The following is a 17,193-nucleotide window of genomic DNA, read 5'->3' on the forward strand; positions in this document are numbered from 1 at the left end:
GGAAATGGAGGAAAACTAGCCTCCCTGCGGACCTGGCATCTTTTCACTCCCTCCTCTCTACATTTTCCTCCTCTGTTTCTGCTGCTAATGCCACTTTCTACCACTCTAACTTCCAAGCATCTGCCTCTAACCCTAGGAAGCTCTTTGCCACCTTCTCCTCCCTCCTGAATCCTCCTCCCCCCCTCCTCCCTCTCTGCGGATGACTTCGTCAACCATTTTGATAAGAAGGTCGACGACATCCGATCCTCGTTTGTTAAGTCAAACAACACCGCTGGTCCTGCTCACATTGCCCTACCCTATGCTTTGACCTCTTTCTCCCCTCTCTCTCCAGATGAAATCTTGCGTCTTGTGATGGCCGGCCGCCCACCAACCTGCCCACTTGACCCTATCCCCTCCTCTCTTCTCCAGACCATTTCTGGAGACCTTCTCCCTTACCTCACCTTGCTCATCAACTCATCCTTGACCGCTGGCTACGTCCCTTCCGTCTTCAAGACAGCGAGAGTTGCACCCCTTCTCAAAAAACCTACACTCGATCCCTCCGATGTCAACAACTACAGACCAGTATCCCTTCTTTCTTTTCTCTCAAACTCTTGAACTATCTCTCTCAGAATGACCTTCTCGATCCAAATCAGTCAGGTTTCAAGGCTGGTCATTCAACTGAGACTACTCTTCTCTGTGTCACGGAGGCTCTCCGCACTGTTAAAGCTAACTCTCTCTCCTCTGCTCTCATCCTTCTAGACCTATCTGCTGCCTTTGATACTGTGAACCATCAGATCCTCCTCTCCACCCTCTCCGAGTTGGTTATCTCTGGCGCGGCTCACTCTTGGATTGCGTCCTACCTGACAGGTCGCTCCTACCAGGTGGCATGGCGAGAATCCGTCTCCGCACCACATGCTCTCACCACTGGTGTCCCCCAGGGCTCAGTTCTAGGCCCTCTCCTATTCTCGCTATACACCAAGTCACTTGGCTCTATCATATCCTCACATGGCCTCTCCTATCATTGCTACGCAGATGACACACAATGAATCTTCTCCTTTCCCCCTTCTGATAACTAGGTGGCGAATCGCATCTCTGCATGTCTGGCAGACATATCAGTGTGGATGACGGATCACCACCTCAAGCTGAACCTCTGCAAGACAGAGCTGCTCTTCCTCCCGGGGAAGGACTGCCCTTTCCATGATCTCGCCATCACGGTGGACAACTTCATTGTGTTCTCCTCCCAGAGTGCTAAGAGCCTCGGCGTGACCCTGGACAACACCCTGTCGTTCTCCACTAACATCAAGGCGGTGACCCGATCCTGTAGGTTCATGCTATACAACATTCGCAGAGTACGACCCTGCCTTACACAGGAAGCGGCGCAGGTCCTAATCCAGGCACTTGTCATCTCCCGTCTGGATTACAGCAACTCCCTGTTGGTGGGGATCCCTGCCTGTGCCATTAAACCCCTACAACTCATCCAGAACGCCACAGCTCGTCTGGTGTTCAACCTTCCCAAGTTCTCTCACGTCACCCCACTCCTCCGCACACTCCATAAGAGTGTCTCGATAAGAGTGTCTGCTAAATTACGTAAATGTAGTATAAAGATGGCCAATTTTATTGTTTCTTTAATCAGGACAACAGTTTTCAGCTGTGCTAACATAATTGCGAAAGGGTTTTCTAATGATCAATTAGCCTTTTTAAATGATCACTCGCATTAGCTAACACAACGTGCCATTGGAACACAGGAGTGATGGTTCCTGATAATGGGGCTCTGTACGCCTTTGTAGATATTCCATAAAAAATGTGTAGTTTCCAGCAACAATAGTCATTGACAACATTAACAATGTCTACACTGTATTTCTGATCAATTTCATGTTAGTTCAATGGACAAAACATTTCTTTCAAAAACAAGTACATTTCTAAGTGAACCCAAACTTTACAATGGTAGTGTATGTCGTCATTCTCCCTTGCTTGAGGAATAATAGATAACAAAAGAGGAAAGCTCCGCTCCCCCCCCCCTTGTGCTATGTCATGACTTACCTGGACCGCCTATTGAGATGGGCCTTTTGTTATGTAAATCAGGTGTTAAAAAGGGTGAAAATGAGACTGGATTGCCACTTTAAGGTGTTTACATATCCTAATAATTCGAAAGATTGCTCAGAAAACCAGGTTTTTTAATCGCCGTATGCTTACTTAGATTATGACCGTACGCAGATTAAGATAAGCAGAGCAAGGTGTTTACATGACTAATGCCATACTTGGCCTACTGCCATAATCACTTTAATTATTAGTGTGCATGTAAATGTACTCACATGATTGTCATGACAAAAAATTGGCTTGACAAACGAGTGACAAGGAGACTGGCACGCAAGCTAGATCTGACCTAAAGAGGGTCACATTCTCTGGGCCGTGATCGAATACTATTACCTTCTCATATGTATTCAGTGGTAGAATTCTCAACTGCCACGAGCCAGCCATTGCTGCACTGTTTGAGAGATCTTGCAAGTAAGCATTTCATTGTACGGTGTGTATCCTGTGTTACTGTATCCTGTGTATATGTCAAATAAACTTCGATTTGACTACTTTGAAGAAATGCCAGATCTGGATGTTGAAAGCTGTGACAGAACTTGCTTAGGGACATATCGAAATGTACTGGGGGGAGGGGCTGGTCCAACTCAAGGTGTCATAAAAAAAAATGCATCCACTCCCCAAAGTTACAAATATTTTCACATGACTGTCCCCTTGTACTGTAAAATAAATTGAACACCCTACCCCCTCAGAATGAACTTAAAATAATGTTTAGGACCACAAATAACAATAACTGTAGTAACACTGTGTTTCTAAACGTGGATATCGACTTTGCCACTTCAGCATACTTTTGTGGCACAGTCGATGCCACGCAGGGCTACGGGCCAGAAGGTTGAGGATTCACCGACCACCCACAGACAAGCTCACTCTCCCTGAATGTTTCATTACACTACGATCAGAGCTGGCTGCAGACAATGATTAGCTAGGGGGAAGTCAGATTTTCAACATTTTGATGGGCTCCCGAGTGGTGCAGCGGTCTAAGGCACTGCACCTCAGTGCTAGAGGCGTCTCTACAGACATGCTGGTTTGATTCCATGCTGTATCACAACCGGCCGTGATTGGGAGTCCCATAGGGCGGCACACAATTGGCCCAGCATCGTCCGGGTTTGGCCAGTGTAGGCTGTTATTGTAAATAAGAATTTGTTCTTAACTGACTTGCTAGCACTGGAAAGTTTTAAGTTCCTGGGCGTACACATCACAGATAAACATAAATGGCCCACCCACACAGACAGTGTGGTGAAGAACCTCAGGAGGCTTAAGAAATTTGGCCTGTCACCCGAAACCCTCACAAACTTTTACAGATGCACAACCGAGAGCATCCTGTCGAGCTGTATCACAGCCTGGTACGGTAACTGCATCGTCCTCAACCGCAAGGCTCTCCAGAGAGTGGTGCGGTCTGCACAACGCATCTCCAGGGGCAAACTACCTGCCCTCCATGACACCTACAGCACCCGATGTCACAGGAAGGCCAAAAAGATCATCAAAGACAACAACCACCCGAGCCACTTCCTGTTCACAACGCTATCATCCAGAAGGCGAAGTCAGTACAGGTGCATCAAAGCTGGGAGCGAGAGACTGAAAAACTGCTTCTATCTCAAGGCCATCAGACTGTTAAACAGCCATCACTAACTCAGTGAGGCTGCTGCCAACATACAGACTCAAATCTCTGGCAACTTAAATAAATGGATAACTAGTCACTTTAAACAATGCCACTTTAAATAACGCCACCTTAATAATGTTTACATATCTTACATTACTCATATCACATGTATATACTGTATTTTATACCATCTACTGCAACTTGCCCATGCTGCTCGGCCATCGCTCATCCGTGTACATATTCTCATTCACCCCTTTAGATATGTGTCTATTAGGTAGTTGTTGGGGAATTGTTAGATTACTTGTTAGATATTACTGCACTGTTGGAACTAGAAGCACAAGCATTTCGCTACACTTGCATTAACATCTGCTAACCATGTGTAAGTGACCAATACAATTTGATTTTCCTAGTTAAATTAAGGTTACATTTCAAATAAATAAAGAAATGCATATTTATAATTATATAGAATATATGCAACAAATTTTCCACCAACATGTTTCTGTGGTAATGCACCACACAACCATAAACAAAGCATACCGACTTCGGGAACTTCAATATCATGGTTTGCGTTTTCAACACAGCAATGAATAGACTATGTAAATCTCAAACAAACAAAAAATACATTCCTCCCTACTTTGCAGGCTTACCCAGTATCGAAGGCTTGGCTTGACACCTGCCCAAACCCTCCCCTTTCCCGGACGACGCTGGGCCAATTGTGCGCTGCCCATATGGGACTCCCGATCACAGCCGGTTGTGAAACAGTCCGGGATCGAACCGGTCTGATGTTGGCCACTCGGAAGGCCCCAACGTTTTGGTGTTTTGTAACAGATGTGTCTTTCCATTCATCAATTGGCTACTGCACAGTTTGGATTGATTGATTTCATGTCAGTAAAAAAAAATATATATACAGAAATATATTTTTTAAAGTGACCGGCATTGCACAATAAAGTTGGGGACTTATTTCCATTGTGTTCCCTATTTATTTTTATTTTCTTTGAACGTATAGTCATATACAATTACATAGATACAGACACATTACAGAGCTAGAGATGAAACAAGGCTCAACCTCCAGATGAGTATGAGGGGGGAGTTTAAGTACAAGTCTTACAAGCTTGTTTGGCTGGTAGTGTCACAGGATCCAACGAAAGTGGCGCCCCTCCTCGGTCGGGCGGCGCTCGGCGGTCGTCGTCGCCGGCCTATTAGCTGCCACCGATCGTTGGTTCTGTGTCTTTTGGTTTCGTCTGTCTGTTCCGCACCTGTTTTGTGTCTGTCATTAGTGGGGCCTTATTTAGTGTGTGTTTTCAGTTGGGGTTTTGTGCGGGATTGGTGATTGTCCACTCAGGACGGTGGTCCGTGTTTTATTACGGGTTTGTTTCTGACAGTTTCACCAAGAGAGGATTTACCGGGCTGCGCCCCGTGCCTTTTTGTGCCGCTTATATATATATTTTGTTCGCAATATTGGGAATGTGTTTTTCCCAGGCAGTCTGTCTGTAGCGCCCTGTGCCTCGCGGTTTTTGTTTTGTGTGTCAAATTATTAAAAAGGACACTCACCTCCAGCACCTGCCTCCTGCATCTGATTCCGCCTTACACCAGTCCAAGTCAACTGTGACAGAGTCCCGCACCTGAACCTATGGAGTCAGCAGGAGCAGAAGCGCCATCCATGGCTGAGCAGGTCTCCCAACATGCCGGCCTCCTCCACCGCCTAGGCTCGGCCATGGATCAGGTGTTGGCCCGGTTGGAGAGCTGGGAGAGAGGTGCCTCCCCAGCCAGACCAGCTCCGGTCCCTCACCCTGCGCCCCTACCCACACCCACTGAAGCGGGTGCCGGCGGGATCCGGATTTCACCGCCCAGGGAGTTCGATGGGACGGCCGCTGGGTGCAAGGGGTTCTTGCTCCAACTGGAACTGTACCTGGCGACCGTCCGCCCCCCTCCCTCCGACGAAGAGAGGTTGAGCGTCCTCGTCTCGTGTCTCACGGGTAGAGCCCTGGAATGGGCCAATGCGGTCTGGGATGGTCCAGACTCGGCCCGGGGCGACTACCCTGAGTTCACCCGCCGCTTCCGGGCGGTTCTCGATCATCCCCCGGAGGGCAGGGCGGCGGGTGAGCGACTATTCCATTTGAGACAGGAGACGAGGAGCGCTCAGGATTTTGCATTAGAATTCCGGACTCTCGCCGCTGGATCGGGGTGGAACGAGCGGGCCCTGATAGACCACTATAGGTGCAGCCTTCGCGAGGACGTCCGCCGGGAGCTGGCTTGTAGGGACAACACCTCCACTCTGGACCAACTGGTGGATTTGTCCATTAGATTGGACAACCTGCTGGCTGCCCGGGGACGTTCCAGTCGGGGCCTGTTCGTTCCGCCTCCCAGTCCTCCCGCTCCACAGCCCATGGAGATAGGGGGGGCTGCATCGAGGAGGACCGGAGGGGGGTCTCTCCTGCACCCGATGTGGGCGCAGAGGACACACTGTGGACCGGTGCTGGAGAGGTCCCTCCGGGAGTTCGGAGGGCAGGCGGAGCACTACTTCGACCCCCCAGGTGAGTCCGCACCAGCCACACCCAGAGCCCCCTGTCGATCACTTGTACACCTCCGTTTGTTTTCCTAAATTTTCCCCTCACTTCCAGTATAAGGCGCTAGTCGATTCAGGTGCAGCTGGGAGTTTTATGGACCGTGGGTTAGCTAATAGGTTAGGGATTCCCCTGGTTCAGCTGGACCACCCCTTCCCCGTGCACGCCCTAGATAGTCGACCGCTAGGGTCAGGCCAAGTAGGGGAGGTCACCGTGCCACTGGTGATGCAGACATGGGGGGGTCATGAGGAGCGTATCAGCCTGTTCCTCATTGACTCCCCAGCGTTTCCGGTGGTATTGGGAATCCCCTGGCTAGCCACACACAACCCCCAGATTTCGTGGAGGCAGAGGGCTCTTAAGGGGTGGTCGAGGGAGTGCTCAGGTAGGTGCATAGGAGTTTCCATCGGTGCGACTACGGTGGAGAGTCCAGACCAAGTCTCCACCGTGCACATTCCCTCAGAGTATGCCGATTTGGCTATCGCCTTCAGTAAGACGAAGGCGACTCTATTACCCCCACATCGACGAGGGGATTGTGCGATAAACCTCCAGGCTGACGCGGTTCTTCCTAGGAGTCACGTGTATCCTCTGTCTCAGGAGGAGACAGTGGCTATGGATACATACGTCGCTGAGTCCTTGAGACAGGGATACATTCGGCCCTCTAAGTCCAACGTCTCCTCGAGCTTCTTTTTCGTGAAGAAGAACGAGGGAGGTCTGCGCCCGTGCATTGACTATAGAGGTCTAAATGCTATCACAGTGGGTTTCAGTTACCCGCTACCTCTCATTGCTACGGCAGTGGAGTCATTTCACGGGGCGCGCTTCTTCACGAAATTGGATCTCAGGAGTGCGTATAACCTGGTGCGTATCCGAGATGGAGACGAGTGGAAAACCGCATTTAGTACCACATCGGGCCATTATGAGTACCTCGTCATGCCGTATGGGTTAAAGAACACTCCCGCTGTCTTCCAATCCTTTGTGGACGAGGTCCTTAGGGACATGCTCGGGCAGGGTGTGGTGGTGTACATCGATGATATCCTGATCTGCTCCGCCACACGCGCCGAGCATGTGTCCCTGGTGCGTAAAGTGCTTGGGCGGCTGCTGGAGCATAACCTATACGTCAAGGCTGAGAAATGTGAGTTCTTCAAACGAGCCGTCTCATTTCTAGGATATCGCATTTCCACCTCGGGGGTGGAGGTGGAGTGTGACCGCGTGACGGCTGTGCGTAATTGGCCAACCCCAGCCACGGTGAAGGAGGTGCAGCGGTTCTTGGGGTTCGCTAATTATTATCGGAGGTTTATCCGGGGTTTTGGCCAAGTGGCAGCTCCCATTACCTCACTGATGAAGGGGGGGCCGGTGCGGCTACGATGGTCGGCAGAGGCGGACAGAGCCTTCCATCGTCTGAAGATTCTGTTTACCAATGCATCTGTCCTGGCGCATCCGGACCCCTCTTTGCCATTCATAGTGGAGGTGGACGCGTCCGAGGCTGGGGTAGGAGCTGTGCTGTCGCAGCGCTCGGGCGTTCCTCCGAAGCTCCGCCCATGTGCGTTCTTTTCTAAGAAGCTGAGCCCGGCGGAGCGCAACTATGATGTGGGGGACCGGGAGCTGTTAGCCGTGGTCAGGGCTTTGACGGTGTGGAGACATTGGCTTGAGGGGGCACGTCACCCTTTTCTCATCTGGACCGACCACCGTAACCTGGAGTATATTCGGGCAGCGAGGAGACTTAATCCCCGTCAGGCAAGGTGGGCCATGTTTTTTACGAGGTTTAACTTTACCCTCTCGTACATTCCAGGTTCCCGGAACCGGAAGGCTGACGCACTGTCGCGTCTCTACGACACCGAGGAGCGGACCATCGATCCTACTCCCATACTTCCAGCCTCCTGTCTGGTGGCACCGGTGGTATGGGAGGTGGATGCGGACATCGAGCGGGCGGGCCGGTCAGAACCCACTCCACCGCAGTGTCCCGTGGGCCGGAAATACGTTCCGCTTGGTGTTCGCGATCGCCTGATCCGATGGTCCCATACTCTACCCTCCTCGGGTCATCCTGGGGTGGAACGGACAGTGCGAGGCCTGAAGGGAAGGTACTGGTGGCCCACCTTGGCTGAGGATGTTCGGCGTTATGTCTCTTCCTGTTCGGTGTGCGCTCAGTGTAAGGCACCTACCTCGAGGGAAATTACAGCCCCTCCCCGTTCCACAACGGCCCTGGACTCACCTCTCGATGGATTTCCTTACGGATCTCCCGCCGTCTCAGGGGAACACGGCGATCCTGGTCATTGTGGACAGGTTCTCTTAGTCCTGCCGTCTGCTCCCTTTGCCCGGTCTTCCTACGGCCCTGCAGACCGCGGAGGCCCTGTTCACCCACGTCTTCCGGCACTACGGGGTGCCCGAGGACATTGTATCTGATCGGGGTCCCCAGTTTACGTCCAGGGTGTGGAGATCGTTTATGGAGAGGCTGGGGGTCTCGGTCAGCCTGACCTCGGGTTTCCACCCCGAGAGTAATGGGCAGGTAGAGCGCATTAACCAGGATGTGGGCAGGTTCCTGCGGTCGTATTGCCGGGGCCGGCCAGGGGAGTGGGCGCAGTTCGTGCCATGGGCCGAGATGGCCCAGAACTCTCAGCGCCACTCCTCCACTAACCTGTCACCCTTCCAGGTGGTGCTGGGGTATCAGCCGGTCCTGGTGCCATGGCAACAGAGCCAGACAGAGGCTCCTGTGGTGGAGGCATGGGTCAAGCGCTCTAAGGAGACCTGGAACGCGGTCCAGGAATGTTTAAAGAGGGCTAGCGAACGTCACAAGGAGAGTGCTGACCACCACCGCAGTGACGCCCCCGTGTACAATCCGGGGGATAGAGTCTGGCTCTCGACCCGGAACCTGCCTCTCCGCCTGCCCTGCCGGAAGCTGGGTCCGCGGTTTGTGGGGCCGTTCAAAGTCCTGAGGAGGATAAACGAGGTGTGTTACAGGTTACAACTCCCTGCGTATTACCGCATTAACCCCTCGTTTCATGTGTCTCTCCTCAGGCCGTTGGTAGCTGGTCCGCTGCAGGACAATGAGGTGCTGGAGGTCCCCCCGCCCCCCCTGGACATCGGGGGGGGGGGGTCCCGGCGTACACAGTCCGAGCCATCCTGGACTCCCGACGTCGGGTAGGGGGCCTGCAGTACCTCGTGGACTGGGAGGGGTACGGTCCGGAGGAGAGGTGCTGGGTTCCAGCGCGGACGTTCTGGACCCCCCTATGCTGCTGGATTTCCACCGTCGTCGAACGGATCGGCCGGCGCCTCGCCATCCGGGCCGTCCCCGAGGCCGGTGTCGGCGCGCGGCTCAGGGGAGGGGTACTGTCACAGGAACCAACGAAAGTGGCGCCCCTCCTCGGTCGGGCTGCGCTCGGCGGTCGTCGTCGCCGGCCTATTAGCTGCCACCGATCGTTGGTTCTGTGTCTTTTGGTTTCGTCTGTCTGTTCCGCACCTGTTTTGTGTCTGTCATTAGTGGGGCCTTATTTAGTGTGTGTTTTCAGTTGGGGTTTTGTGCGGGATTGTTGATTGTCCACTCAGGATGGTGGTCCGTGTTTTATTACGGGTTTGTTTCTGACAGTTTCACGAAGAGAGGATTTACCGGGCTGCGCCCCGTGCCTTTTTGTGTCGCTTACATATATATTTTGTTCGCAATATTGGTAATGTGTTTTTCCCAGGCAGTCTGTCTGTAGCGCCCTGTGCCTCGCGGTTTTTGTTATTATTAAAAAGGACACTCACCTCCAGCACCTGCCTCCTGCATCTGATTCCGCCTTACACCAGTCCAAGTCAACTGTGACAGGTAGCTTATTCTTTAGATGTTTGTGGCTGCTGGTGATCCATGATGTGCAGGCATAATCAAAGTGACACTGGACTAGCGCACTTGCCAGAGTCTTTAGGGTGTCTATAGCTAGGTTTCCATCTAATTGGCGACAGATTTTCATGTGATTATTCTAAAATCTTCAATCTTCAAATCTAAAAACAATATGCCACTTCAAAATTTCCTTTAGGAAAATTTGGCACCGGACAACATGACAGGGAAGATTTTAATTTACCGGACATTTGAGAAATGTTATGGACATCCATATGCATTCAGATCCAACCTGGTGCAGCCAGCACCATCAATAAATGAGGGATGTTGGCCAAATGAGGCACATTTACGTGTCCTTAAAAACAGCCTCTAACAAATGACAAAAACACTATTCCTTGTGTTTCCATGTGTAGCATATGCAAAACATTATAGACAATTTTTATTTTTGGGTGGGGTTATGCTACTTTCCTAAAACAATAATTGTCCACCTCACGGTTCTGCTGTCAGACATTTAAGCACTAAATGTATCAGGGCATTGCATGCAAAGGCCTATTCATGGGTTGCATGTTTCGTCACAATATTGTTTTGAACTTTAGTTTGTACTGACGCCCAACTGAGCATTTTACTTAATGCATCATCAATGAGCGCTGATGGAAGATTTCATCAAAAGTGCATTACAGTGGCTTGGAGATACAATGCCATTCAAAAGGAGGCAAATCATTTGTAGGAAAACCTTTTTTCACCATATTGACTTTACAGTATAACGTTAGCTAGTTAGCTAAAATTGAGGGGAGGTCACCTGATTTTAACTAGCTAACGTTAGCATTGATATCTATTTTTTACAAACTTTGCTAGCTAATGACATTGCCAGCTGTCTAAAGTAAATTTGATGACATGATAATACTGTCAAAGTTGTTTCCTACTAAACATTTGACTACTTTAGCAATGTCATCGTATTTCCAAGCACTGTGACTTACACTAAACAGTCGTTAGCCTCTATAGCTTATTAGATGATTGTGCCACCAGTAGAGGGCGGCTTGAGAACGTTCATAACAATGGCATGACGCGACCGAGTGACAGAGGTGCAACCTATGAATAGGCGTTGGTGTCCACTGTATGATATTCATATTTTAATAAATATACTATATATATATACTGAACAAAAATATAAACGCAACATGTAAAGTGTTGGTCCCACGATTCTTGAGCTGAAAGAAAAGATACCAGAAATGTTCCATTTTGTGCACAAATTTGATTACATCCCTATTAGTGAGCATTTCTCCTGTCCACAAGAGCTGTTGCTACATAATTTAATGTTAATTTCTCTACCATAAGCTGCCTCTAACGTCGTTTTAGAGAATTTGGCAGTACGTCCAACCGGCCTCACAACCGCAGACCACGTGTAACCACGCCAGCCCAGGACCTCCACATCCGGCTTCTTCATCTGCGGGATCGTCTGAGACCAGCTAATGAAAATGAGGAGTATTTCTCTCTGTAATAAAGCCCTTTTGTGGGGAAGAACTCATTCTGATTTGCTGGACCTGGCTCCCAAGTGGGTGGGCCTATGCCCTCCCATGGCTGCGCCGCTGCCCAGTCATGTGAATTACATAGATTAGGGCCTGATGAATTCATGTCAATTGACTGATTTCTTTATAAACTCAGCAAAACGTCCCTTTTTCAGGAGCCTGTCTTTCAAAGACAATTCGTAAAAATCCAAATAACTTCACAGATCTTCATTGTAAAGGGTTTAAACACTTTCCCATGCTTGTTCAATGAACCATAAACAATTAATGAACTTCACACCTGCGGGATAGGTTCCTGACATGAACCTCCAGCACGGCAATAGCCATACTGCTTGTTCTGTGCGTAATTTCCTGCAAGACAGTTGGCGCACCGGGGCACAATGCCTTCATATCATAGGCTGCATTAGCTAAAGCTTAATAATAGCCACACCATACCCTCACAAACTTTTCTAAACTTTATTAGGGTAATATCAAAAGTCAAACCATTGTTTATAGGGAAAATACGAGCAGAAGAGCAAACGTAAACCAGGGAAAAAACAATACCCCCGTGTCCCCCCCCCCCCCCCAAAGCTAAAAAATAAATAAGTTTGACAACCCTCCTCTATTCTGGACACCCCCAGTAAATATTTTTTTGTAGACAAAGATCCTATTGAAAATGAATGATCCCCCATTCAAAACCAGCATTCAAGGTACCCTTTAAAGTGGACAAACTGGCTGTCTTTTAACTATATAATAATGCTTGAAATTGCATCTTGATTGTTAGAAAGATCTTGAAAATATCTGATTATCAGTAGAAGATTCTGGACAGTCAGTCACATATTATAGAACACATTAGTTGAGACAAGCTGCCCCTGTATGGAGAATATGTTGTGGGGTTAAAGAAGTTCACCATGTTACAACTTAATGTTAGATGGTTCTTCACCCTGAAAATAGTCTGAGCCATGAAAAACTGTAATCCATAGTACAGTTCTTTAAAGAGCCATTACAAACCTTCGCTAACTTCAGCAGCCGCTAGCAAAAACAAAATCAGTGGAAGTGATGGGGGCATGTGAGCATGTTTATAATTTTTGGTTAAAATGGCCAGATGACCTTTAACAAACCAAATATGAAGGTGATTTAAACTTATTTTTTACATGTTCACATGCCCCACATCACCGCCATACATTTTTTTGCTAGTAGTAGCTAATGTTAGATGAAGTTTATAATGGCGTTTTAAAGAAAACTGGGTGAGGAACCATCCAACATCAAGTTGTAATAGTGAACTTCCCATTTAAGGACCTGGCTCAAGGGCCCAAACGGTAGGCGAATGTCCTAAGGGAACCTAGCAGCCCTTTATTTGCCAGATCAATTACGCCTGGCCTGGGATTCAAACCAGTCAACTTTAAGCCACAGGTCCAACGTTCTTAGCCGTTAGGCTACCTACCGCCCAATTCTTTCCCGATCAGCATAAAGTTGATATTTTACTCCTACACAAGACAAATTGTCGATACGCTCAGACACTACCCTACACATGAATGTATTATTTATTTATCGTTACAAAGCAACTGGTACATTTAATGTTAACATGAACAGTTTTCCAGTAGAAAAGGTGGAGAAGAACACCAGTGTAGATTCCATATGAGATTATACATGGTCTTTATTTTCTCTATAAATAACCTGTTAATTAGCCAAGCTCAAAATTACAAGAGGAAATTTTGTTTTGTTTTTATTAAAAATTTAATTTTTCAAACCTCATGGGTGTCTGTAAAACATTACAATGAAAAGTCAATCAACAAACCCAAATGTGTCAAATGCCCACTCGACCCACCAAACCCCATTTAACTGTCTACAATAACTGTGTCATACCAAGATATCGACCCCAAAACATTTACAACAGTTGACAGGAAGAAGCTGATGCTTTCCATTAGTACAACACATGACGAAGAAAAAAAGCCGTCAACTCCAGGAGGCCCCCCAAACGCTGCGTTAAAGAAAATGTATATATATATTTAAAAAGTGTCTAGAGATGCTATTATCACTGCACCATGACTCCTCTTTACTCAACTCACAACTTTAACAGAAACCTTATTATATATATATCATACATATATATAAATTGCTATTCGAAATTAATTTGTCTATATGACGACGTGCAGAATGCCAGTACTTTTATTTTATTGGTCTTCGGAGACACGTGTAGTAGTTTTATGACAGAGATTGCCACTGATGTGGGCATGGCCTGGAAATTAACGCATCTATAGACATGGTATGGACAGGCGGACACTTGTAGAACAGGAGAGAGCACAAAATACAAAAATAAAATGAAAACAAATATTCTTGCTCCCAAGGGTTGAAGGATGATTGAAAGGAAAGAACAGGGAAAGGTGTAGGTTGGAATGTTCCTTTCAACCTTAATCATCCTCGCCGTCATCCTGTAGAAGAGATACACATTTACCCGCATGCCTATAAAGACTAACGTGGCAGTCTTCCACTACATAAACATTTATAAAAAGGCAGGGACAGTTTTACAATAGTGAAAAAAATGTTTCACGGGAGTGAATGAAATCTACCATACCTCTCCATCCTCTTCGTCATCTTCTTCGCCTTCATCCTCATCTCCTTCCTCATCGATGTCTTCCAAGCCCTCTTCGTCGTCATCATCGTCATCACCTTCCCCTTCCTCATCATCCATGTCAGGGACCTGGTAGAGTTGAGAGATGATATATTATATTAATGAGTCCCAAACACAGCACAAACTAACACAACGATGTAGGCATGAGCTGATCTTCAGTTTGGAATTGAGGCATCCAGTTGAGATGTCTAGGTGGCTGGATATGGTTGTCAGTCATGTTCATTAGAACCCTATTGTATTATATACGGTCATTCTATACACTACATCTCTGAAATGACCCTCTGAACACCATTTAGAACATTTTTGCAGATTTCACCCATTACAGATCACCAGTTGGTCTAATTCCATAGCCCTAATGCAAATATATTTTGGATAACTAACAAACACAGTGAATACTTTACCTGGCCTACCAGAGCAAGACTAGGTTGACACCATGGGAGTCAACAAAGAACTATAGACAATAGCATGGAATCATACCAGGTAATACTGTAACGGGTTGGGCCAGATGTCATCCTTGACGACCTCTCCTAGTTCGTCTGCCCCTGCGTCGGAGTGATCTGTGAACCAGGTAAAGAAGCTCTCTGGTTCTTCGTGTTGCCTCTTCTTACCCGCTTTGTTTGGCGTTTGGCTGGCACGCTTTGTCAAGTCCTGAGATCAAAGGAAAATACAAAATAATCACAAACAGCAACACCATACATTTTGCTTTGATTTCCTGCAGCATGGCAGACAGCAATTGAAATTTACATTTTTTTTAATAGACCATTTACTTTTTAAGTTGCAGATGTGTAAACATACCTTTCCAGCCTTCCATTTGATTTCAGTTGACTTTGAAGATGGGTCCCCACTTTCATTCAAGTGAAACTCTTTGGAGAGAATTTTGTTCTCAAAGTACGGGTTCTCATCGAAGTACTGAGAAATAAACCAAGAATCTGGTTAATTAATGCACTGTTCTGTTTATATAACATGCACAATTCCTACAAAGATTAAAATACTCACAAAATCTATTCTGTAACCCGACTTGATGTCCTCAAACTCAGTCACCTCCACCCTGGTAAGGTAATGAAGTGCCTCCTCATCCTCCTCACCAAGAAGGGCTGAAACTGACAACACGAGTACAACCATAGAAAGTTTGTCAATGGACAGTAGCAGTTTGTATACCAACAGCTTAACCATCAGACTGTGATAATGATGGTTGGTGGGCAACAAAAATATGTGCAGAATCCCACCATGTACAATAAGTCTTCATTCATCAAGAACATGAAGTAGTAAATGAGCATAATATCTGCATTTACCTTGTGGATGGTTAACAAATGTTGTGACCCAGAAGTTGGGGATTTTTGCTATGAGTTCTGACCGCTTCTGGAAGAATGGCTGGCGTAATTTATTGTACTTCTGCTCTACTTTTAAAATCTCCTCACTGGCCTGTTCGTTCAATCTAAAGGGGAGAAAATCATGCAAAAAATACACTTAGATTATAGTCATAAGGCACAAGGGCAGACTTAAATGTGTGAGGATAATTAACTCACCTGTCAATTTCATTCTGTACTTCGTCAATGTGTTCAATAGCTTCCTGTTGCTCTTTTTCTGAAGAGAGATGAAATTCCGTCTTATTTTTGTTAAAAGACAATGACGAAATTGGATGTGCATTTCTATGCAAAAAAATATTGCTGGCTGTAAATAAACAGTGTAAACACGCAATCTGTCTGGTACATAAAAACTTCAGCATGAGGTACCCATGGGATAAATTGCTAAGCATTCCAACATATCTCGTAGTATCTTGAGCTATCATGAAGTTAGCTCGCTCGCTAAGGTAGCCAAAGCACTGATGCAGCTTCCTGCAGTTTCTCAAGGCCGCGTGGTTTGAATGAAGGGGGGGCAGCACGCTTGGGACTGTTTTCGCCCCTCTCCGACAGCCTGTTACATTCTGGCCGATGATACTAGTATCTTACTAACGCAATATTTAGCTGTTATCTTTAATTCCGTGCCAGTCCTAATACTGCAATTTCTTGATTTATTTCCATTCGTGTGTGCAAACCGCAATGGCGGAGCAACAATGAATGTTGGGCCTCACGAAAACAAATGTTATCTAGTTAGCGCATTTGTTAGTTTACTGGCTAGTTCGTAAACAATTAACGTTAGATAAAAAAAACGTGTACAACAATGTAACATGTGCAATGTAGTTAACCTTAACAATTTAGTTACTTTAATTTGTAAGTAAACGCGAATCCCTCCCAAACATGCGTGGCACAATGAGCTTGTACAAGGCACAACATGGCCTCCAACGTTGTAACGTTAGCATAGCGGGCTAGTCAGTAAGCTAACGTTAGGTCGCAGATCCATTCTCACTAGTCCTGTGCGAACAATCAAAATGATTTGGCTAAAACCTTCATCAAGAAGCATTTCGTTTCAGGCTAACTAAACGAGTGATAACTAAAACAAATGAATACGCCATGGCTATTGCCAGATAAAAACAACTGAAAATGGCGTTGTAACATTACAGGAGGCCGCCATTTCTTACCGGAGGTCTCGTCCGCTCCATCATGATTCGAGTTTTCCTTTCTACCGACTTTCGCCGCCGAGGCTGACATGATTTTCGAACACCTTAGATGTTTGAGACAGAATATATATTCCCAGTTGTTCAGATGTCTCCTCGGGGAAGAGAAAAGTTAAGTTCCACCTTCAATGGTGGAGAGTGCGAATAACGCGCGTGTCGTGAACAAGAGAGGCTTTGCTCATGCACACACACACCCTTGCCTTCTCGCGCTCGCCAGAACGCGCCTTCCGAAAGTAGGGGGAAAAAACTCCGCCCCAGACAGAACGAGTAATCGCATAATTTCCACTCGAGGAAGTGTTTACCGGTTCCCACTAGTTACAACAGCCAAAATTGTCTAGATCATAAAAATGTATGAAAACAACAAAAATGTAGGGTTAGAAGTGAGGATAAGGTTAGACTACTAATAAGCTGGGTTTATTACTGTAATGACCGGACTAGATCATAAAGGAACAATTGTCCAGACAGAAGG

General features: G+C 47.1%; 1 protein-coding gene across 1 annotated transcript; it reads right to left on the reverse strand.

The window, feature by feature from the left end:
- Window positions 1–13,269: 13,269 nt before the first annotated feature.
- Window positions 13,270–16,870, reverse strand: set (SET protein). Its single transcript, NM_001146407.1, is given in 8 exon segments — window positions 13,270–13,970; window positions 14,114–14,239; window positions 14,648–14,818; window positions 14,966–15,079; window positions 15,167–15,270; window positions 15,463–15,605; window positions 15,697–15,754; window positions 16,689–16,870. Coding segments are annotated over 8 exon segments (807 nt in total). The 5' UTR covers window positions 16,759–16,870; the 3' UTR covers window positions 13,270–13,949.
- Between the last annotated feature and the right edge of the window lie 323 nt (window positions 16,871–17,193).

Source organism: Salmo salar, chromosome ssa11 (assembly GCF_905237065.1).
Source record: "Salmo salar chromosome ssa11, Ssal_v3.1, whole genome shotgun sequence".
NCBI classification, from domain to species: Eukaryota; Metazoa; Chordata; class Actinopteri; order Salmoniformes; family Salmonidae; genus Salmo; species Salmo salar.